The 23,339-nt window shown below is 41.4% G+C and overlaps 1 protein-coding gene across 8 annotated transcripts in view; it reads left to right on the forward strand.

The window, feature by feature from the left end:
• Positions 1-23,103, forward strand: part of CYP2R1 (cytochrome P450 family 2 subfamily R member 1) — a 45,536-nt gene extending 22,433 nt beyond the window's left edge. For 5 of the 8 annotated variants that reach the window (XM_084630231.1, XM_084630234.1, XM_084630233.1 and 2 more), the window contains 4 exons: positions 11,124-11,176; positions 11,560-11,756; positions 15,822-16,151; positions 17,590-23,103. In XM_084630231.1, coding sequence (XP_084486357.1) covers positions 11,142-11,176; positions 11,560-11,756; positions 15,822-16,151; positions 17,590-17,765 — 738 coding nt within the window. In that variant the 5' untranslated portion in view covers positions 11,124-11,141 and the 3' untranslated portion in view covers positions 17,766-23,103. Of the gene's footprint in view, positions 1-11,123; positions 11,757-15,821; positions 16,152-17,589 lie in introns of all 8 variants that reach the window. The other 3 variants (XM_084630227.1, XM_084630228.1, XM_084630229.1) reach the window with 1 other exon arrangement.
• Positions 23,104-23,339: the final 236 nt, after the last annotated feature.

Raw genomic sequence — 23,339 nt, forward strand, 5'->3', positions numbered from 1 at the left:
AAAAGGAGGGGAGGAAATCACTGTCAATCATTGTGTCCATAAGAAATAATTCTTCTTCAAGTGCTGTCCCTGTGGGTGCTCCACTTAAGATGTTGATGTGTCCCATCACCGTCAATTGGAGATTTTCGGTAGCAGTGTCTGTCACGGCCGCACATGCGCAGTATTTGTCTCATGGTGCTGTTGACGCCTTGACGAGCACGCATGACCTGATTGCCCCTCAGTTCCTTCTTAACCATCCTCTGCCTGAGACAGAGCCCCATGGCGATGTCGAAAGACAACCTAAAGAAAATAATTAGAATTAGTTAGCAGTTATTAGTGTTAGTTAGGTTTAGTAAGTTACCAGTCTATATATTTCTCATCCCCTTTTCTGTTTCCCTTAAAAGAAATCTTTAGTTATTTCATTTAAAAATAACATCAAAAAGGGACATTAAAACATGCCTGGCTCACCAGGTTTCAAAAGATGTTCCTTGTGTAAGGACACAATGCCGATTTCTGTTGGCCATTCACTCTATGTCCATTGCTTATGTGAGTCACACATACCACAAAAGTGCGCTCACTGAAGCAACCTTAAAGCCAGAACCAGAAAGGACAGAGATCTCCAACTTAAACTCATTCTCATGGAGAAATCCCTTCAATCAGCTTCTGAATCTGGACAGCAGAACTCCCCAACCAGGGACTCTCTGGGCAAGTCATCAAGTACTCACTCCTCCAAGAAAGCAAGGAGAAGAGACATCACCTCAGCAGAGAGAGCCATTGAAAAGAAAACAGTCTCCTGCAAGGTTGCTATCCTCACTGCCAACTACGCCAAGAGTGAACACCTTTGATGCACCAGGGTCCTCCGGCACCACCTGCACTGGGACCTCTACTAGCAAGGTTAAGGAGTCGAGAGGCAAACAAAAGCCAAACTCCTTCTCCACGGTACCAACAACACAGTGAAGGCGACGGTACCACAGCCTTTAATGCCAATACCCCCACCTCTGGTGTCTGCAACAGTATTGGCACCAGTGGTAACTCATAAACAATCGGTTCTGACCACAGCACCTTCAAAAACGTCAGCACCAAAGGGTACAGCACTGAAGTCCATGGCACCTGTCATAAATATAAAGGGAAGGGTAACCACTTTTCTGTATACAGTGCTATAAAATCCTTCCTGGCCAGAAGCAAAATCGTTTCACCTGTAAAGGGTTAAGAAGCTAAGGTAACCTCCCTGGCACCTGACCCAAAATGACCAATGAACAAATCTGGAAGGTGGGGGGGGGGTTGTCTGTCTGTGTGATACCTTTGCTGGGAACAGATCAAGGATGCAAGCCTTCCAACTCTTGTAATCTTAGTAAGTAATCTAGCTAGAAAATGTGTTAGGTTTTCTTTGGTTTTTGGCTTGTAAATTTGCTGTGCTGGAGGAAGTGTGTACTCCTGTTTTTGTGTCTTTTTGTAACTTAAGGTTTTGCCTAGAGGGATTCTCTATGTTTTGAATCTGACTGCCTGTAAGATTATCTTCCATTCTGATCTTACAGAGTTGTTCTCATATCCTTTTCTTTGTTCTTCTAATAAAGTTCTGATGTTTAAGAATCTGATTGGGTTTTTTGGGTCTTAAAAATCCAAGGGGTTTGTGCTCATCTTGTTTATTCTCAAGCCTCCCCAGGAAAGGGGGTGTAAGGGTTTGGGGGGATATTTTGGGGAAATAGGAACTCCAGGTGGTCCTTTCTCTGTTCTTTGTCTAAAACACTTGGTGGTGTAGCATTTTACCTAATCCAAGGGCAAAGACTTTGTGCCTTGGGGAAGTTTTTAACCTAAGTTGGTAGAAATAAGCTTAGGGGGTCTTTCATGCAGGGCCTCACGTCTGTACCCTAGAGTTCAGAGTGGGGAAGGAACCCTGACAGCACCGCACCAATTTATGCATCAGGAGGACATGGCGGTATCTTCCACCCCATGCTCACCACTATATTGTACCAAGGGGTCACTGGTACTGACGACGCCGGAGCAACCTGACTCCCCCATCGTGCCACCATTCTCCAGCAATGAGGAGGACGATCTAGAGGAGAGCACCTTTTCATTGTGCCACTCCTCACCGACCGGTCCCGGGCCAATGCTGGGACATATGAGATCTAGAGACCACCGAGACTGAAACATATAGCCGTGGTTCAGACACCCATGGGTGTGCCCACCTATGTTATTCCCGATGCAATGGCTGTAATGGGACCCAGGGGCAGCCTACGTGAATCAGTACAACAGACCTCAAAAGAGAGACACATGTTCCTTTACAACCTCAGTACAGGAGTCATCAGTGGCCCCTGAGGAAATGGAGGACGACAAAGGAGTGGACACAGAACAAGACATGTCACCTGCCCATTACTCATCATCATCGCTGGATGAGGCTGTCATGCCACCGCTTCCTACAGCTGCAGATGACTTTAAATAATTCCAAGAATTGTTCCAGCATGAAGCACAAAGCCAAAACATCCCATTTGAGGAAGTGACCAAGACCCAGCATCAACTTTGAAAGATCCTCCAAACATCATCTACGTCCAAAATAGCACTGCCAATTAGTGATGCTATAATGGAGCCAGCAGAAACAGTATGACAAACACCAGTCATCATTCCCCCTGGTATGTAAAAAAGCTGATAGGAAGTAGTATGTTCCTAGCTAAAGGAATGGACTTCCTCTTTTCACACCCTCAATCTAATTCATTAGTGGTAGATGTGGTCAGTCAAAGAGGAAAACAGCCCCAGTACAGGTCCACTCCATAAGACAAAGACTGGAAGAGACTAGATCTAGTCAGTCACAAAGTATACTAATCTGAGACTCTACAATTCCACACAACTAATTATGCTGCACTCCTCACGAAATAGGACTACATAAATTACGCAAAACTCAGAATCATAGAATCATAGAATATCAGGGTTGGAAGGGACCCCAGAAGGTCATCTAGTCCAACCCCCTGCTCAAAGCAGGACCAATTCCCAGTTAAATCATCCCAGCCAGGGCTTTGTCAAGCCTGACCTTAAAAACCTCTAAGGAAGGAGATTCTACCACCTCCCTAGGTAACGCATTCCAGTGTTTCACCACCCTCTTAGTGAAAAAGTTTTTCCTAATATCCAATCTAAACCTCCCCCACTGCAACTTGAGACCATTACTCCTCATTCTGTCATCTGCTACCATTGAGAACAGTCTAGAGCCATCCTCTTTGGAACCCCCTTTCAGGTAGTTGAAAGCAGCTATCAAATCCCCCCTCATTCTTCTCTTCTGCAGGCTAAACAATCCCAGCTCCCTCAGCCTCTCCTCATAAGTCATGTGTTCCAGTCCCCTAATCATTTTTGTTGCCCTTCGCTGGACTCTCTCCAATTTATCCACATCCTTCTTGAAGTGTGGGGCCCAAAACTGGACACAGTACTCTAGATGAGGCCTCACCAATGTCGAATAGAGGGGAACGATCACGTCCCTCGATCTGCTCGCTATGCCCCTACTTATACATCCCAAAATGCCATTGGCCTTCTTGGCAACAAGAGCACACTGCTGACTCATATCCAGCTTCTCGTCCACTGTCACCCCTAGGTCCTTTTCCGCAGAACTGCTGCCTAGCCATTCGGTCCCTAGTCTGTAGCTGTGCATTGGGTTCTTCCGTCCTAAGTGCAGGACCCTGCACTTATCCTTATTGAACCTCATCAGATTTCTTTTGGCCCAATCCTCCAATTTGTCTAGGTCTTTCTGTATCCTATCCCTTCCCTCCAGCGTATCTACAACTCCTCCCAGTTTAGTATCATCCGCAAATTTGCTGAGAGTGCAATCCACACCATCCTCCAGATCATTTATGAAGATATTGAACAAAACCGGCCCCAGGACCGACCCTTGGGGTACTCCACTTGATACCGGCTGCCAACTAGATATGGAGCCATTGATCACTACCGTTGAGCCCGACAATCTAGCCAGCTTTCTACCCACCTTGTAGTGCATTCATCCAGCCCATACTTCCTTAACTTGCTGACAAGAATACTGTGGGAGACCGTGTCAAAAGCTTTGCTAAAGCCAAGAAACAATACATCCACTGCTTTCCCTTCATCCACAGAACCAGTAATCTCATCATAAAAGGGGATTAGATTAGTCAGGCATGACCTTCCCTTGGTGAATCCATGCTGGCTGTTCCTGATCACTTTCCTCTCATGCAAGTGCTTCAGGATTGATTCTTTGAGGACCTGCTCCATGATTTTTCCAGGGACTGAAGTGAGGCTGACTGGCCTGTAGTTCCCAGGATCCTCCTTCTTCCCTTTTTTAAAGATTGGCACTACATTAGCCTTTTTCCAGTCATCCGGGACTTCCCCGGTTCGCCACGAGTTTTCAAAGATAATGGCCAATGGCTCTGCAATCACAGCCGCCAATTCCTTCAGCACTCTCGGATGCAACTCGTCCGGCCCCATGGACTTGTGCACGTCCAGCTTTTCTAAATAGTCCCTAACCACCTCTATCTCCACAGAGGGCTGGCCATCTCTTCCCCATTTTGTGATGCCCAGCGCAGCAGTCTGGGAGCTGACCTTGTTAGTGAAAACAGAGGCAAAAAAAGCATTGAGTACATTAGCTTTTTCCACATCCTCTGTCACTAGGTTGCCTCCCTCATTCAGTAAGGGGCCCACACATTCCTTGGCTTTCTTCTTGTTGCCAACATACCTGAAGAAACCCTTCTTGTTACTCTTGACATCTCTGGCTAGCTGCAGCTCCAGGTGCAATTTGGCCCTCCTGATAACATTCCTACATGCCCGAGCAATATTTTTATACTCTTCCCTGGTCATATGTCCAACCTTCCACTTCTTGTAAGCTTCTTTTTTATGTTTAAGATCCGCTAGGATTTCACCATTAAGCCAAGCTGGTCGCCTGCCATATTTACTATTCTTTCGACTCATTGGGATGGTTTGTCCCTGTAACCTCAACAGGGATTTCTTGAAATACAGCCAGCTCTCCTGGACTCCTTTCCCCTTCAAGTTAGTCCCCCAGGGGATCCTGGCCATCCGTTCCCTGAGGGAGTTGAAGTCTGCTTTCCTGAAGTCCAGGGTCCGTATCCTGCTGCTTACCTTTCTTCCCTGCGTCAGGATCCTGAACTCAACCAACTCATGGTCACTGCCTCCCAGATTCCCATCCACTTTTACTTCCCCCACTAATTCTACCCGGTTTGTGAGCAGCAGGTCAAGAAAAGCGCCCCCCCTAGTTGGCTCCTCTAGCACTTGCGCCAGGAAATTGTCCCCTACGCTTTCCAAAAACTTCCTGGATTGTCTATGCACTGCTGTATTGCTCTCCCAGCAGATATCAGGAAAATTAAAGTCACCCATGAGAATCAGGGCATGTGATCTAGTAGCTTCCGTGAGCTGCCGGAAGAAAGCCTCATCTACCTCATCCCCCTGGTTCGGTGGTCTATAGCAGACTCCCACCACTACATCACTCTTGTTGCACACACTTCTAAACTTAATCCAGAGACACTCAGGTTTTTCTGCAGTTTCGTATCGGAGCTCTGAGCAGTCATACTGCTCCCTTACATACAGTGCTACTCCCCCACCTTTTCTGCCCTGCCTGTCCTTCCTGAACAGTTTATAACCATCCATGACAGTACTCCAGTCATGTGAGTTATCCCACCAAGTCTCTGTTATTCCGATCACGTCATAGTTCCTTGACATCACCAGGACCTCCAGTTCTCCCTGCTTGTTTCCAAGGCTTTGTGCATTTGTATATAAGCACTTGAGATAACCTGTTGATCGCCCCTCATTCCCAGTATGAGGCAGGAGCCCTCCCCTCACAGACATTCCTGCCTGTGCTTCCTCCCGGTATCCCGCTTTCCCACTTACCTCAGGGCTTTGGTCTCCTTCCCCCGGTGAACCTAGTTTAAAGCCCTCCTCACTAGATTAGCCAGCCTGCTGGCAAAGATGCTCTTCCCTCTCTTCGTAAGATGGAGCCCGTCTCTGCCCAGCACTCCTCCTTCATGGAACACCATCCCATGGTCAAAGAAACCAAAGCCTTCTCTCCGACACCACCTGCGTAGCCATTAACGACATCCCCAAGGAGAGGAAGGAACAAATTTAAGGCAATCCTTAACGAGGGACAGATTATGGCAAGAACAGCACTACAGGCATCCCTTGACATGGCGGACATAACTATACGAACAATGGCCACAGCGATAGTCATGCACAGAGCATCATGGCTACACTTGCCCAGAATCCAAAGGACTTACAGACAAAGGTAGAAGATTTCCTCTTCAACACAGACAAGTTGTTCTTGGCCAAAACAGGCAAGGTCCTTCACTCCATGAAGGACTCCTGGACAACTCTCTGCATCTTAGGCACATACACACCTTTGAACAGGCATAGGAGATATCAACCATACCAGCGTGGCCAAGAGTACTTTCCAAAGAGAATGACCTTGTGACTCCCAGAGACAGAGACAACACCCACAGAGACGCTGAACCCTTCAGTCTCAGCCTACTGACCCAGACTCCATCAGGCAAGACACAATTTTGAAACACTGATCAAGGGTTTGAACGACCTCTCCCACCAACCAGTGCCATCTACGCATACCCAGATCTTTGGTCACCAACTGTGCCCATTCTATTCACACTTGGGCATCCATTACTACGAATCAATGGGTCTTGGAAATAATACAGTTGGGTTACGCTGTCCCCCTCAGGGATGCCATTCCAACAGGATCCACCATCCATAGTGATCACAACAGATGTTTGGCAGATCGACTGTGTCACACACTTGAATCAGCATACAATCCAAGGGAAGTGGTCTCCCTCAGAGACACACTTACACATCAACCTGCTCGAACTGCACGTGGTTCACAACGTGTGTGATCACTTCCTCCCAATGATAAAAAACAAAATAGTAAGAGTCATGACAGACAACATTGCATGTATGTTCTACATAAATCAAGAGGGAGGAGCCTGTTCTCATTCCTTATGCACAGAGACCATAAAATTATGGAACTGATGCATAAATCACAAAGTCACCATTACCACTTCATGCCTCCCGGGCTGCCAGAACACAAAGGCAGACGCATTAAGCAGATATTTTTCCCAAGACCACGAATGGGAACCAAATGACAGTATCGTACAACACATATTCCAAATGTGGGGGTTCTGCATCGACCTATTTGCGACAGCATGAAACAACAAATGTCCTCAGATTTGCTCATGAGTAGGCCTAAGACCACAATCCCTAAGGGGAACGTCTTTCTCATCAGATGGGATGCTCCTCTCCTGTATGTATTCCCACCGATACCACTAAAATTCAGAGTAATACACAAGATACAGATCGACAAGCCAAAGTCATACTTATAGTTCTGACATGGCCCAGGCAGACCTGGTACCCATACCTGAGGTACATGGCAATGTGTTTGCCACACAATCTCCCTTTGCAACGGGATCTTGTCTCGCAAGATGAAGGTCGGGTCCTCCATCCGAGCCTGGAGAAACTTCACAAGGATGTGGCTCCTCCATAATGAATTAACCTGTTCGGAACAAGTAAAACAGGGATTAGTAAACAGCAGAAAACCAACCACACGTACCACTTACGTCCAAAAATGGAAGAGATTCTCCTTATGTTGCCAGAACAAGCACGTATCTGCACTTAAGGCACCACTCCCATTAGGCTTGGAATACATACTAGAATTAAAGAACTCAGGGCTTTCCACAGGCTTGGCTAGAGTACACCTACCAGCAATTACCGCCTTTCACCATAAGGTTGATGGCATATCGGTATTTGCACACCTGATGACAAAACGTTTTCTCAAAGGCATATAAAATGTGTACCCAGAAATAGGTGAACCCATGAGACTTAAACTTGGTGCTCAAAAGCCTTACCCACAGACCCTTTTGAGCTACTAGTCACCCGTTCCCTTCTCCACTTATCAATGAAGGTGGTGTTCCTGGTCACAATTACATCCGCAAAAACAAAATAGAGGCTCTTATTATGGCTCATCCCCCATACACCATATTCTTCCAGAACAGTCACATTGAGACCACATCCAAAATTTATATCCCAAATATCATCCTCTTTCCACTTCAATCAACCAATTCACTACCTATGTTTTATCCCTAACCTCATGTGAATACACAAGAGACTGTTCTACATATGTTGGGTATCCGACACACATTAGCATTTTACTTGGACAGAACAAAGCCCTTCCGAAAGTCCCCAAGGCTTTTTGTTTCAAAGACAGAGTGTTCCAAAGGCTCTGCGGTATCCACTCAGAGAGACTATCGAAATGGATTTCCAACTGCATCTAGATGGGTTACGACCAACTCAAAATAGAACCCGCATCAGGGCTTATTCAATAAGATCACTATCTACCCACGCTCCTCCCCTCTGCTTCAGAGTTTGCAGTAAGGACTCTACAGTATAGAAGAAACTGAGGGTGTTGGGTTGTGCACATGCTAGTCAAGGTGCCAATGGCACTGCAAGACAGCTACTGCTCATGCATGGCCCTGATGAACACTGCTATCGAAAATCTTCTATTGATGGTGCCAAGACGCACTGACACCTGAAGTGGAGCCACTCACAGGGAGACACATCTTGAAGAACCTCAGTTACTGCACAAGGTGAGTAACCTCTTCTAAATATTCTCCCATAGCTAAAAGTGTGTCAGTATATAAAAAATAAGAGCATAACCCCAACCCCATTCTGTATTACATAGTGTCATAAATATAAAGGGAAGGGTAACAACCTTCCTGTATACAGTACTATAAAATCCCTCCTGGCCAGAGGCACAATATCCTTTTACCTGTAAAGGGTTAAGAAGCTCAGGCTGGCACCTGACCAAAAGGACCAATAAGGGGACAAGATACTTTCAAATCTAGGCGGGGGGGGAAAGGCTTTTGTCTGTCTATTCTGTGTGCTTGCCGGAGAGAGATCAAGAAAGCTAGCAATCCAACTCCATTAGAATTAGTAAGTACTAGCAAGGAAATGTGTTAGTTTACTTTTGTTTTGGCTTGTGATTTTCTCTGTGCTGAGAGGAAGGTGTAATCCTGGTTTTCTTTTTGTAACTTTAAAGTTTTTGCCCAAAGGGAAATCCTCTGTGTTTTAAATCTGATTGCCCTGTGAGATCAGCTTCCCTTCTAATTTTACAGAGGAGCTTCTTTTACCTTTTTTCTTTCCAATAAAGTTCTGTTTCTTTTAAGAGCCTGACTGATTTCTCTATGGTCCTAAGACCCAGGGGTTTGGGTCTATGATCACTTTGTAACCAATTGGTTAGGATATTATTCTCAAGCCTCCCCAGGAAAGGGGGTGTAAAGGCTTGGGGGGGATATTTTGGGGGAATAGGAACTCCAAGTGGTCCTTTCCCTGATTCTTTGTTAAATCACTTGGTGGTGGCAGCGTACCCTCCAAGGGCAAAGAGTTTGTGCCTTGGGGAAGTTTTACCCTAAACTGGTAGAAATAAGCTTAGGGCGTCTTTCATGCGGGTCCCCACATCTGTACCCTAGAGTTCAGAGTGGGGAGGGAACCCTGACACATAGGAAGGCCTTTATATTAGATAAAACATGAATTGCTATAGTATAATTAAGAAGCCAAGTGCCTGACACTCTGAGATTATAGGTGAGGGTGGGAAAATAAAGGTGCTACCTATCTGTATCCAGAGCCATCCTTTATTCATTGGCATATACACTGTGCAACTTATCACTGGGAGACTGAAACGATTAACCTTTTTCTTGTTTTGCTGGTGTGTGTGTGTTTTTTTGTTTTTGTTTTTGTCTTAGAGACAAAGTGTCTATTATCCCATCTTTTCACAGAGATGTACATAACTCTCATTAGGATTTGAGGTAATTACTAATAAATACACATCATGTTCTGGAGTGCAGTCCAGACTAATGAGGGGTTATCACTGCCTGCCCTGCAACATTGGGTGTTTTGCAATATTTGTTGTTGTAGCTCACTACCAACCTACCATCATGCAGGTCACACCCTGAGTGTCTGTGTGCTATACACCCGTGGTTTAGCAGCTCGGACCATCATAGCCTGTGTATAGCCCCACTCTGGTTTTCACCAGTCTTGGTTACTACTTGCAGAGTGAACCCAACACACTTCCAGTCCTGAAACTTCCCAAAATCATGTGCACTATAATGTTCAGCTCTCTCCTAGTTAAAAGAAATAATATAGTTAATTTGCTTCTTTAAGGAGACAAAACACACCAGTTTCCTACATTAACTGGAGTTGACATTCACTTTAGTACAAACACGGCACTGTTAGTAATTTTTAATAGATTTTAAGTGAGTTCAAGAATGAGAGATAAAGTTAGATATGGCCACGAGGAAATAAAAGTTTAAACACACATCTAAAACTTATTTTAGCAAGTTTTGGTTGAAGGCTTTGTTCAAGAAGGCCTTTATCACTCTCAGCCTTCTAGCAAGAGGGTGACTTACCCTCTCCTTGATCAGGATCTCTTCCAGAGGCTAGAGGTTCTGGTGCCTTTGTCATCTTAGGTGAAAGTGATAACTTGGGGTTCTCTGACCCTTTTGTTTATAGTCCATTGAATCTCTGAAGTGGATTCTCCTGAACGATACCCCTCAAAGTAAAGTTTATTCAAGCTGTGAGGAAGGCAACATGGAGTCTGGTGGTGAAGGAAGCTCCATGCTCTTCCTTCTCCCTCCTGTGTTTGCTGAAATGCAAATTGTTCTGTTTCCTGCCATCTCCTCCTCTGGCTGTCTTGATAGTCCTGTTTACTACTTACATGTAAACTGGGGTAAACACACATTCCTTTGTTTCAGGACAGACCTGTTTAACAACTTTTTCCTAGGCAGAGTGGTCTGGTTTTGAACATTTCCTAATAACATCATACAGAAGGAATTAATAACTTTATTGACCAGCTAGTTATTTGTTTTCAAATGATATGTCACAAGGCATATTATTACAATATTGTGTAGGCTGTGAATACACAGGTGCTTTGGGTCACTATATTCATGTACGTTAATGAGGAAATAGACTTCTGAATCTTTCCTGCATTGGAGTGAACATTACCACTAACCAAGACACTGGGGCATCTCTATTTGTGAATTTACTTTTAGAATGGACTGCTGTTTTTCATAGTTTTGTTATCTGTTGAATAAGGATATAGAGCTGTGCATAAAATACTGTTTAAAATGTATTTTCAGGTTTATTGAACTCCAGATATGGTAGAGGATGGACAGAGCATCGCAAGTTGGCTGTAAGCAGCTTTCGTTGTTTTGGATATGGTCAAAAGTCCTTTGAACACAAAATTTCAGAAGAATCCATGTTTTTTCTTGATGCCATTGATACATACAAAGGCAGACCCTTTGATCTTAAACACTTGATAACAAATGCAGTCTCAAACATTACTAATTTGATTATCTTTGGAGAACGTTTTACATATGAAGACACTGAATTTCAGCACATGATAGAGATTTTTAGTGAAAACATTGAATTAGTTGCTAGTGCTTCAGTGTTCTTGTATAATTCTTTTCCCTGGATTGGCATATTACCCTTTGGAAAACATCAACAACTGTTTAAGAATGCAGCTGAAGTCTATAACTTTTTGCTTGAACTTATTGAGCGTGTTTCTAAAAACAGGAAGCCTCAGTCACCTCGACATTTCATTGATGCATATCTAGATGAAATGGATCGAAGTGAAAATGATCCAGAGTCTACATATTCAACCAAAAATTTAATTTTCTCTGTTGGAGAACTCATCATAGCTGGAACAGAAACCACAACTAACGTTTTAAGATGGGCAGTATTGTTTATGGCTCTTTATCCGAACATTCAAGGTAAGAATTTTTGTCATTTTTGAGGAACTGATATTGTAGCCTTTATGGTGAGAATTTAGAGTGCATTTTCAACATGGTATGTTGGAGTTGCTAATACTAATCCTTAGTAAAAATAAAAATTTGTGCGCATTACGCCATTATGTCCCTTTCTTAATGTATTGCAGACAGACATGCCAATGCTTTTTTATCTGCAGCTAAAACGGGTATCAAGTTACCATTAGGATAACATTTTAAGGGGTTTTTTTTGTAAGCACTTCAGTGAACTTTTTTTTTTTTTTTAATAAGGAGAGATTTACTTTTATTATGTGTAGGTTGAACAATATGACTACTCAGAATACTGGCTGGCAGAAGAACACAATCAGCAAAAAAGTGTAAATCAGATTTTGGGTAACTGAACCATTTTTTAATCCTTAAGTGCATCAATCCATGACAGGTTTATGTTCTATACACTTATATATATTTACATTGATCATTAGGGGGAAAAAAGACAATATGAGCATTTTAAAACATAACCATTGTTAGCTTAGTTCTGAAGTACAATGCTAACATGTATTTTTGAAAATGGTCACATTGAAGTTTTAGTATGGAAGCTTAGACATTAAATATCATTAGTTAACTTCCTTTATGAGTTCACACACCTTCTGAGAAAAGATTTTTTTCATATCACAACCTTGTAAGTGCTTAGGTTGAACTAAGACTTTTTAATACTTAGGGGAAGAGGCCAGTTAAGTGTCTCAAATATTAATGTGTGAAAAGTTGCTATTTTATATATGATGGGCAAAATTTTCTGCTCATGTAAATGGATGCTGCTGCCTTGACCTCAATGAAACTGTGCTTATTAACACCAGCAGGGACTTCTGCTCAGTGTTTAATTTTCATACATTAGTTTAACTGGTTTAACCATGCTCTCCTGTACATCTTGGTGATTCCACAGAAATTGTGATTGTTATTGCATGGGGGCCATCACTTAAAATATCTTATACATTTTGGAGGGCCTCTATTTCATCAAAAGGGTTTCCTGATCTCCAAATTTATATGGCCAGGGGATAGCAATATATGTTTGTATGTATGTATATGGCATGAGATAAAAGGGAAAAAATTGAAGGCTAATAATTACCTTCATAACTACTTATATTTACTCTTTTAATTTCCTCATAATACAGGGTCATTCTCACCTTACAAGCAGCATAAAGCATTCCCAACTCCACATACAGGAAGTCACCAGACAAACCCTGAAAAGTCGCTAGATGTAGCTGTTTAAGCACTCAAAAGGAGTAAAAAATGTCACATAAAATTTCCAGAGAATTATACATATATATATATATATATATATATATATATATATATATATATATATATACACACACCCCCCTCCCAAAGTACAGTCTCAAAATCATGCACAAGCAGCTCAACAGGGTTTAATATAATCCATCCCATGCTCTTACTACATTCTGTTGCACATCAGAAGCAACTACAACAGTACACTGTTATCATAAAGAGAGTGCCCTCTGCTCACTGGGAAGGAAACTGCAGCCCTCTGTTCATTAGGAAGGGCACTCTGTACACTGCAGCCCAAGTTGACTGAGGTTGGTTAATTTCAGCTGAGCCTTCCTTTCTTGCCAGCCTGGATTTGAGCCAACAGGTTAGTGAAAGGGAGAGCCCAGAACCAGGGGGAAGAGGTCATTCACCTGACCTGAGCTCGGCACTGCAGGGAGCCAAGGAAGTAGATTTAAAAACAAAAATCCGTTAGCTGGACCCCTTCCCCTTATTTCCAGGGTTTAATTTCTGAAAACAGCTGGGCAGCTAGCCCCAGGCCAAGCCAGGGGAAGGAGTAAAGGGGAACTGAAATCAAGCTAGTTCCACCTTTGATCCTGTAGTAGGGGCTTCATTCCTGGAGGCCCGGTGCCCCTGTCTCATACCACCCCATCTTCTATCCGTGCAGCACTCCTCGCTGGCTAACCTGCCTCCCCCACCCTACCCACTTCATTAGGCATCTTTCCCTGCATCACAGGGTGTGATACCTGCTGTGGAGTGGCAAGAAAGAACACATCTGGGTTAAAAACAAACCCTGGCAAAACTTTAAGTTACAAAAAAGACACACAGACAGAAATAGTTATTCTATTCAGCACAATTCTTTTCTCAGCCATTTAGAGAAATCATAATCTAACACATACCTAGCTAGATTACTTACTAAAAGTTCTAAGACTCCATTCCTGGTCTATCCCCGGCAAAAGCAGCATACGGACAGACAGAGACCCTTTGTTTCTCTCCCTCCTCCCAGCTTTTGAAAGTATCTTGTCTCCTCATTGGTCATTTTGGTCAGGTGCCAGCGAGGTTACCTTTAGCTTCTTAACCCTTTACAGGTGAGAGGATTTTTCCTCTGGCCAGGAGGGATTTTAAAGGGGTTTACCCTTCCTTCCCTTTATATTTATGACAGCTGCTCTCTCCAAAGTGCTGCTCTCTCTTAGCAAAGTATTTAATTAGCCTCCACAAACTTATTTTCCTCATCTGTAGATTATAGTGATCTCAGCCGAAGAAGCCCTGGAATGTGATTCCTTCTGAGGACATACTCAATTGAGACATAATGACATTGACTTGGTGTGCAACTGAATGTAGTAAAAAGATCATGGAATGGATTTTAACACTGTTGAGCTGCTTGTGAATGATTTTGTGACTAGATATTGGTGACTTCTTTCTCTGAATGTGACTGTAATTGGCAGTGAAAGTCGCTAGATTTGTCACTGGTCACTTTGACACTTATTTTCTTGCAAGGGAAAGCAAAAAGTCACTAAATCGAGTGACAAAGTCGCTAAGTTGGCAACTTACGGGCTTTACAAAAAAAACATTCTTATTCCCTTCTGCATTAGGTCTTCACTCAAATCATCATCTTCCAACAGGAGACAGAAACTAGGCACTTCTTGCAGTTCTGTCTCTCAGCCAGATCATTCAAGAGGCACTGTACTGTTAAAACACAAAGTAATCCCTCTCTCCTAAAATTCTCCTGTGATCTCAACTTCTGTTAGCTCTTGGGAGAAAAATAAGCTCAGGATTCAAGTTCAGATTCTTTACATAGCAGTAAATAATATTAATACCCTGCATTTATGCAGACATTTTCCACATGAGGATCTCAACTTGTATCAAAAATACCAGTCAACTACGAAATACACTAAGGTTCTGGTCTGATCTATCTCATGCACTTTCTTTGGGATGGGAGAGGTTAGTTTCATTTTAAGAACTTGGTAATAGTTCTTCATTGTCTAGATATACTGTGTTGACGCCATTCAAGCTATATCACTGCTATTTTATGTGATTTAGGGGCTGTATAATGGCATTAGCAAACACACTGATAAAGTACATCAGAAAAAAAGAGTAAAGGAGCTGTTGCCCTGTTGAGCAAACTATTGTGTGATTTTTCAATGTGCAGTTGATTTAAAGGATCCAGTTATATTTTTTCATTTTTAAAAGAGAGTTTGAAAGAGAAGTAATTAAATTCATATCCCAAAAAGTCAAAAAATTCCAGAATCCAGCTTGAGTTGTTCCTCTTACTTTTACCATATTGTGCCTAACTATTTCAAGATTCTTAAAATAGTGGGTGATTTTACACAACATATGTGGTGTACTATCTTGGGATAATTAGATAGATTAAAGTTTAAGTAGCTCTTAATTCTGAATTTTCTATACATGATCTGCTCTTGTGTTTGATTTTTTCTTTTTGCATTTAATATACTTCATCTTAGCTATCTAGAATGTGATGTTAGTTATCCCAATTCTGATGAGCTCCTTGAGAGGGGAAACTTATTGAGTGAAGAAAAACATAGGAATTAAGATTATGGTCCTAGTTTGTTGCGAAATTACTATTTCTTTGGGGCTTGAAAAAACTGTCAGCAGTGGAATGAGAGTACCAGAGGAAATTAAAAATTGAAAATATCTACCATACCGGCTTGTTAGGTGCTGCACTCAGTACTAAGACATTTCTAGTCTTAACACAAAATATTTATGTATTTATTCCTTACAGTTAAATTTTAAAGTATTGCATAATAAACTAAAGGTTTTTTTCTCTAACAGGGCAAGTTCATAAAGAAATTGATTTGGTTGTGGGTCCAAACAAAACACCTTCTTTAGAAGAGAAATGCAAAATGCCTTACACTGAAGCAGTTCTACATGAAATTTTAAGGTTCTGTAATATAGCTCCATTAGGTATTTTCCATGCAACTTCTAAGGATACAGTTGTGCGTGGTTATTCTATCCCTGAAGGCACTACGATAATTACAAACCTCTATTCTGTACACTTCGATGAAAAGTACTGGAGTAACCCAGAAGTGTTTTCTCCTGAACGGTTTTTGGACAGCAGTGGGCAGTTCATCAAGAAAGATGCATTTGTTCCTTTTTCACTCGGTAAGAGCTCATGCCTATTCATACATCTATATACAATAGTGTTAACTAATCCACAATAGACAGCATGATGTAAAAAAGCTACACTTACGATAAAACAATTGTTTGTAAAGTTATATTCAATACAGTGCATCAGAGGCTTAGTAATGTCCATAGGTGCTGGAATTAAGGGTGCTGTTGCACCCCCTGGCTTGAAGTGGTTTCCATTATATACATAGTTTACAGTTTGGTTCAATGGCTCTCAGCACCCCCACTATATAAATTGTTCCAGCAACACTGGCAATGTCATGTAATGCTGTCGCTTATATAAATTAAAGGACATTTTGATACAAAAACTGATCATGTCATCTTAATGTTTTATAAGTATGTTTTATCTGAGGATTTTACACAGCCTCTGTCATTGTGGTTTCTAACTGAGTTTTGTTTGTTTGGCAGTTGATGCAGCTAGGCTAAGCAATCATTTGCTGCTTAGATTTTTGTGTCTGCTCAATTTTCATAATCCAGTTTCCATCTTTGAACACTTGATATTGCAAAATCTGAATACCTTATTTTAAATTTGGGTTTAGGACGTCAGCTAATGTTGTTTTTCCGATTGATCACTTTTTGGGAAAATAAATACAACTGATCTGGAGCAGAAATCTAAAGTATTTAGAACTCCTTAATTGATGCTGCAGATGCATTTATTGAATAGAGTGTTCTAATTATTCAAATGATCATATAACATGGGTTTTTTAAATTAAATCAATTGAGCAAATATCAAAACCCTCAAACCCTTCAGACTAAGGCTTTCATCTTAAAGAATCTGGAGAGTGTTTTCAAGCTTTAGAACAAAATAAATTAAATGTGTTACTTGTAATTTAACCTCTTCCTATTTATCTGCTCTAGTATCTTATAACATTGCTTCTTGCCTCCTGTACTTCATCAACTCTGCTAGCCTTGACTGTCTATTTAGCTGCTTCTCCCACAAGCACCTTTATGCTTCCAGGCTGCCTATTATGCATGGAATGAGAATTTGTGGATAAAGCCACTACACTATCCTATTTTAGATCCCTCCAAAAGTCCCACTTCTCCTGTGATATTTGTGGGTAATTACCAACTGATGATTGGCAATAGACTTAAACAAGTGCAGAAATTTAGTGAGTGACGAACATTGATGACAGTAGGCACAATTTTGTTGTCTTTTGCAAAAATCCCATTGATCTCATTAGCAGTTTTGCCTAAATTAAGACTGCAGGATTCGATCCAGTGGTACTTGTGTTGTCAAAACTACAAATGTTTTTAAAATATGACCCTTAATATAATTTACACATATCCTTTCCTATTAATCCTTTCCTATTGTGTCCAAACAGCTCCCCTTAGACTGGAAGCAGAAATAACCATTCTTTTTTGAAATGTAAGTGCAAACATAAATACATTAAATATATATATATTTTCTATTCAGGAAGAAGACATTGTCTTGGAGAACAACTGGCCAGGATGGAAATGTTTTTGTTTTTTACTTCATTACTTCAGCGATTTCACCTGCATTTTCCACATGCTTTGATTCCCAATCTGAAGCCAAAATTAGGCATGACATTACAACCACAGCCATATCTCATCTGTGCTGAAAGACGTTAAAGCATATGAGCCAAACTCTCAGCTGGTGTAAATTGGAATAGCTCCACTGAATAAATGGAGCTGCACCAACTTACAGCAGCTGAGTATCTGGCCCCATCTTTTATTTATAACTATCTTGTTCGTAGTCTTGTCAAAAGAACAAGAATTCTAAACACTCTCTGTTAAAGGACTAACACACAAATTTTGTCTTATTCATAGGTTTTAGGTATTTAATGTATTTGTATGTAATTTTCACAAAAAGGCATTAATACTCTTCATGTGTTTAAAGATTCTGTTCTCACTTCAAAAATCTAGATCAGGTTCCATTTCTCGTTTCAACTTTTCAAGATTTCATTGAATTACCCTTGTGACAGGGTCAGGCTAGATGGCTACAGGAGAGTGATAGAAGGTAGATATATTAGCCCCAGGTTAAGCAGATCCCTTTATTCTGAGTAAGATAATGGGCTGTTCCAGAACAATCAGGAAGTTTCTGGAACCAATTGAGGCAGGCTAATTAGGACACCTTGAGCCAATTAAGAAGCTATCAGAATCACTTAGGACAGGCAGGCTAATCAGGGCACCTGGTTTTAAAAAGGACCTCACTTCAGTTAGTGAGGTGCGTGCGAGGAGCTGGGAGCAAGAGGCGCAAGAAGCTAAGAGTGAGTAGGCGTACTGCTGGAGGACTGCGAAGAACAAGCGTTAACCAGACATCAGGACGAAGGTCCTATGGTGAGAATAAAGAAGGTGTTGGGAGGAGGCCATGGGGAAGTAGCCCAGGGAGTTGTAGCTGTCACACAGCTGTTACAAGAGACACTGTACACAGTTGCAATCCACAGGGCCTTGGGCTGGAACCCGGAGTAGAGGGCTGGCCCGGGTTCCCCCCATCCTCCTCAATTCCCTATTTGAGACAAGAGGAGGTGACCTGGACTGTGGGGAAGGTCCTTGGCCTATCCCCTGACCCACTAGGTCGACCAGCAGAGACTGTGGGGATTGTTTTCCTTCCCTTTCCCCATGCTGGCCAGTGATGAGGTTAGCCGAGAGAACAGCAGGTTTGAGCCACTAGCAAAAGTGGCCAACCTGAGGGCTGCCATGAATCTCTGAGGCGAGCAAATCCGCCAATAAGCGCAGGACCCACCAAGGCAGAGGAGGAACTTTGTCACACCCTATTTAAAGATTATTAAAAAATTCAGCTACTGCCACACACAATATTTTCTATTATTCATGATATTTAAATAACGTTGAGAAAAATAGTTTTAAAGTTTTTAACATAAGCGGAAAACTGTTTTTAATTTGGGAGAATGTTCTGATAAATTTGGAGAGCTTGGATGAAACCTGTTGCAGTCAGAGTCCACTCATGAAATCTCAAATAATAAAAAACTGCCCCAAACAAACTAATTTTTAGAGTACTTCATTAAAAATATATTAACCCCATTTTTCATTAAAAACCCTTTTTGAAATATGTTGTAATAAATCCTATCTATATATTCTTCCTTGACAAATCCCATCTTGCCCACTTGTATTCATTCACAATGGTGCTGCAAAGATAATTTTTCTGGCATGACACGTCAAGTATATCACCCCTCTTTTTACATCATTCTGGTTATTCCACGTTCGCCACTGCATCAAATAACAACTACATGTCTTCACTTTTAAGACACTTCATAGCCTATACCCACCCTATCCAGCACGCCTTATATGCTGTCAGAATGTTGAATCATACCTCTGCTCTGACAGTTATGGCAGCCTTCATTGCCCATTTGTTACATTTTCAAACAAGCACCTTCTTGTGGCTCCCCATACCATCCTATCTACTGTTAAAAATGTGTGACTTATTTCTAGTTTAACCTGGCATACCTTTTAACTTCCAGCTATTGGATTTGTTATACATTTTTCTGCTAGACTGAAGAGCCCTCTATTATCAATTTCTGCTCCTCATGTAAATAAGTACATATATACTATGATCAAGTTGCCCCTAAATTGTCAGTTTGGTAAGATGGAGCTCCTTGAGTCTTTCACTGAAAAGTGGGGTGTTTTTTTTTCCATTATTTTAATTCTTGTGGCTCTTCTCTGAACCCCTTCCAGTTTTTCAACATCTTTCTTGAATTGTGAACATCAGAACTGGATGCAATATTCCAGTAGTGATAGATCAGTGCCGAATACAGAGTTAATATAAACTCTCTACTCCTACTCCATATTCTTCTGTTTATATATCCAAGAATCACATTAGCCCAGTAGTTCTTAGACTTTTTGCCAGCACAACCCCATTTTAATAAATTATTTTCTTCCGGGGCCCCAGACAGCATAGCGGATGCCATTTTGATCAGCATTAATTATATTACCCTCCTTTAATTCTTAATTGAGTCCAGTATCAGCTGTTCCAAAATTTTTGCCAGGATCATTGTCATTCTGTAAAGTCTTGTAATTACCTGGGTGATCGAATTTACTATTTTAAAATACTGTCACAACATTATCTTTCTTCCAATCCTTTGGAAGTTCGCCAGTGTTCCAAGAGTTACTAAAAATCAGGTACTGGACATTACTGATCCAGATTGCTCCTGGGCCAGCACTTTTAAAACCCTTGGATGTATTTTACTCAGACCTGCAGATATCAAAATGTGTAACTTCAATAGTTGCTATTTAACATCCTCCTGAGTTACTGTTAGAATGGAAAGTATTTATGTCATCATCATGTGGCTTTTTCCCAGATACAGAACAGAAATATTTGACAGCTTCTGCATTTATTATTGACAACCCTATCATTTTCATCTTGTAATGGACCAACTCTAGGATTCTTTGTAATCTTAATATACGTAAACTCGTGATTGTTGACACTTCCTGTGTCCTTTTGTTTCCCTTATTAGTTTTCTGCAGTTCCTAACTTCTAAATTATATTCATTCCTGTCAGCTTCCCCATTTTTCCATTAAAAAAATGTAACTGCCCTCACTTCTCCTTCAAGACAGGATAGCCTTTTCTTCTCATCACGGAACGTAAGAATGAAAAAAAAAATCCCTCCATGTAAAATTGTTCCCTATGGTGAATTTGCTAATGTTTGTCCAGACTAGTTTTAAGTGTCCCATAGGAGACTATTATGGAGCCTTAGATGTCACTATAGGGAATCTTTCTTAGATTAATCCTAAATTTTACCTTCCTTAATTTCAGCACATTAATCTTAGCTAAACTCCCCTTAGCTATGCCTCCCTCATACCACAACAAACAATTCCTATTCCCCTTTGATGTTGTCTCCCTTCAAATATTTGTAAATCTATATGCTCCCCATCCTTGTGCTAAATTTACATATCATTAGCTTTTTAAATCTGTCCTCAAAATCCAGTACCCAGATCATTTGTTGCTCTTTTCTGGACTCTCTCCAATGTATTAATATCTTTCTGGTATTGAGGTGTCCAGAGCTGAAGGCAGAGTTTCCAGATACAGTTGCATTAGAACCAGAGAGAAGGGAACTATTACCTTTTTCACTCATAATGTGCTGCCCCTGCATATGCAATTAAAAATAGCCTTGGGAAAATTAAATTGCAAATTCTTGTGTAATTGGTTGTCTATTATGATTCCTAGTACACTTTTAGTATGACATCTTTTCAGGTTTCTCTTTCCTATTGAGTATCTCTTAAAAATTATTTCCCCCAGATTATGGATTAGTTTAAATTCTTGTGTATACCTTGTACCATTTCTCTGTTCTGAGTAGCATTTGTAAATGAGGACCAGATCCTGTTACTCCTCTTCATGTAAGTAGTTCCATTAATGCAGGCTTTTCTCTGAATTCCATCTACTATTTTTTCTTTCTTTGTTTCTACTATTGAGATGCCCAGAATTGAAATCAGTATCGTGGGTGTAGTCTTATCAGGAGCCACATTGACTTAATGCTACTTCATGTTCAGCCCAATATTCCATTAGTTTGGCCCTGCCATATCCACAGATGCCAGTTGACAAAAGCAGGCAGATAGCACGCTACTTTGTGAACACAGCTAGTCTACATGAAAATGTGCTCGTACTACAGTTACCTCATCCTCCTTCTCCCCTTCCCTACCTCTTTGTTTGTTCAGGCACTCCTCATGTCTTGTCATTAACCTAAATTTCATTTTTTTTAGGGCTGGGACTATCTTTCCTGTGTTGTTACAGTGCCTAACACAGGGGTCGGCAACCTTTCAGAAGTGGGTTTATTCACTCTAATTTAAGGTTTCACATGCCAGTAATACATTTTAACAAGGTCTCTTTCTATAAGTCTATAATATGTAACTAAACTATTGTTGTATGTAAAGTAAATAAGGTTTTTAAAATATTTAAGAAGCTTCATATAAAATTACATTAAAATGCAGCTCTTATCAGTTTAGTGTGATCCTTGCCCTTGGATTTCATTGCTGAGTTTTCCAATGTCTGGCACGTATTTGGATACTTTAAGCTGCACACAGGCTTCTGAGTGATCAGTTGTTAACTGGCTCCGAGAGGGACAGAGGACAGATTTTATGTGTGAAAATACCTGTTCACACAGGTATGTGGATCCAAATGCTGAAAGCATTGCAAATGCAATTTTCTTCAAACAGTTAAATTTCACTGGCAGGGACGTCCAGCAGGTTAGAACAGAGGTCCCATGATCTCTCTCGGTAGCTGCAAGTGCACTCCGCAGATCTCCAAACTTTGATGCCCACAATTCTGAGCTTTTTAACTGAATGAGCTGCATTTTGAAATCTGCAACACCCATCCACTGAAATACAGACAAATCCAAGTTACTGTCATTTAACTTTTCAGGTTTAATTAGAAAAGAAAGCATTGGGCCAAATTGCTGGAAATCTTGAAATCTGTCAGAAAATTCTGATTCCAGTTCTTGCACGTACATTCTAATCTCAACATCAAACGCAGTGCGCTGTTCCACGTGGCGTGATAGTGATGTAAGCAACAAATCAGGACTTAAAAATATCCCAGTACAGTGGCGCTGGAACAATTTTTAAGGTGGGGGTGCTGAGTTGTGCCCCCTCTTGCCCCTGTCTGCACCCCTCACTGCCCCAGGCTGGGGCCAGTGGGCCACAGCTGGGGGCGGCTGCAGGCTGGTGGCCGGGGGCCGGCGGGCGGAACCCTGGCTGGCAGGGGGCTGGTGGCCGGTACCCCAGACCAGCAGGGGAGTGGCCAGGACCCGGGCAGTGTGAGTGCCACTGAAAATCGGCATGCCATAGTTTGCCTACCCCTGACCTAACATAATGGGTCACATGTCCCTGATGGGGGCCTCTAAATACTACTGTAATATAAATTGCAGTCCATTATCACCACTAGGTCTGTCTCCCCACATTATCTGTTCTCATATGCAATTATAAATTTTATATAGTATATATAAAGGTCTCTATATCCACAGTGTCTGTGTGTTTGGATGAATGTTTTGTGTTTAACCGTATTATAACTTTTTACATTAGCATTATCATCACATGAAAAACTGTTGGGTTGGAAGACTGAAAAACTACACAATTATTAAAATATAAATAAGAACGTGTAATTAAATACATGCATAGTTAAATTCTTATTTTAGTTCTAATTTATAGATGAATGCTGGGGCCAGATTTTCTGTGGGTATTACTCTAAATTGTGTGTGC

This window comes from Lepidochelys olivacea, assembly GCF_965140295.1.
Source record: "Lepidochelys olivacea isolate rLepOli2 genome assembly, chromosome: 6".
Lineage (NCBI taxonomy): Eukaryota > Metazoa > Chordata > Testudines > Cheloniidae > Lepidochelys > Lepidochelys olivacea.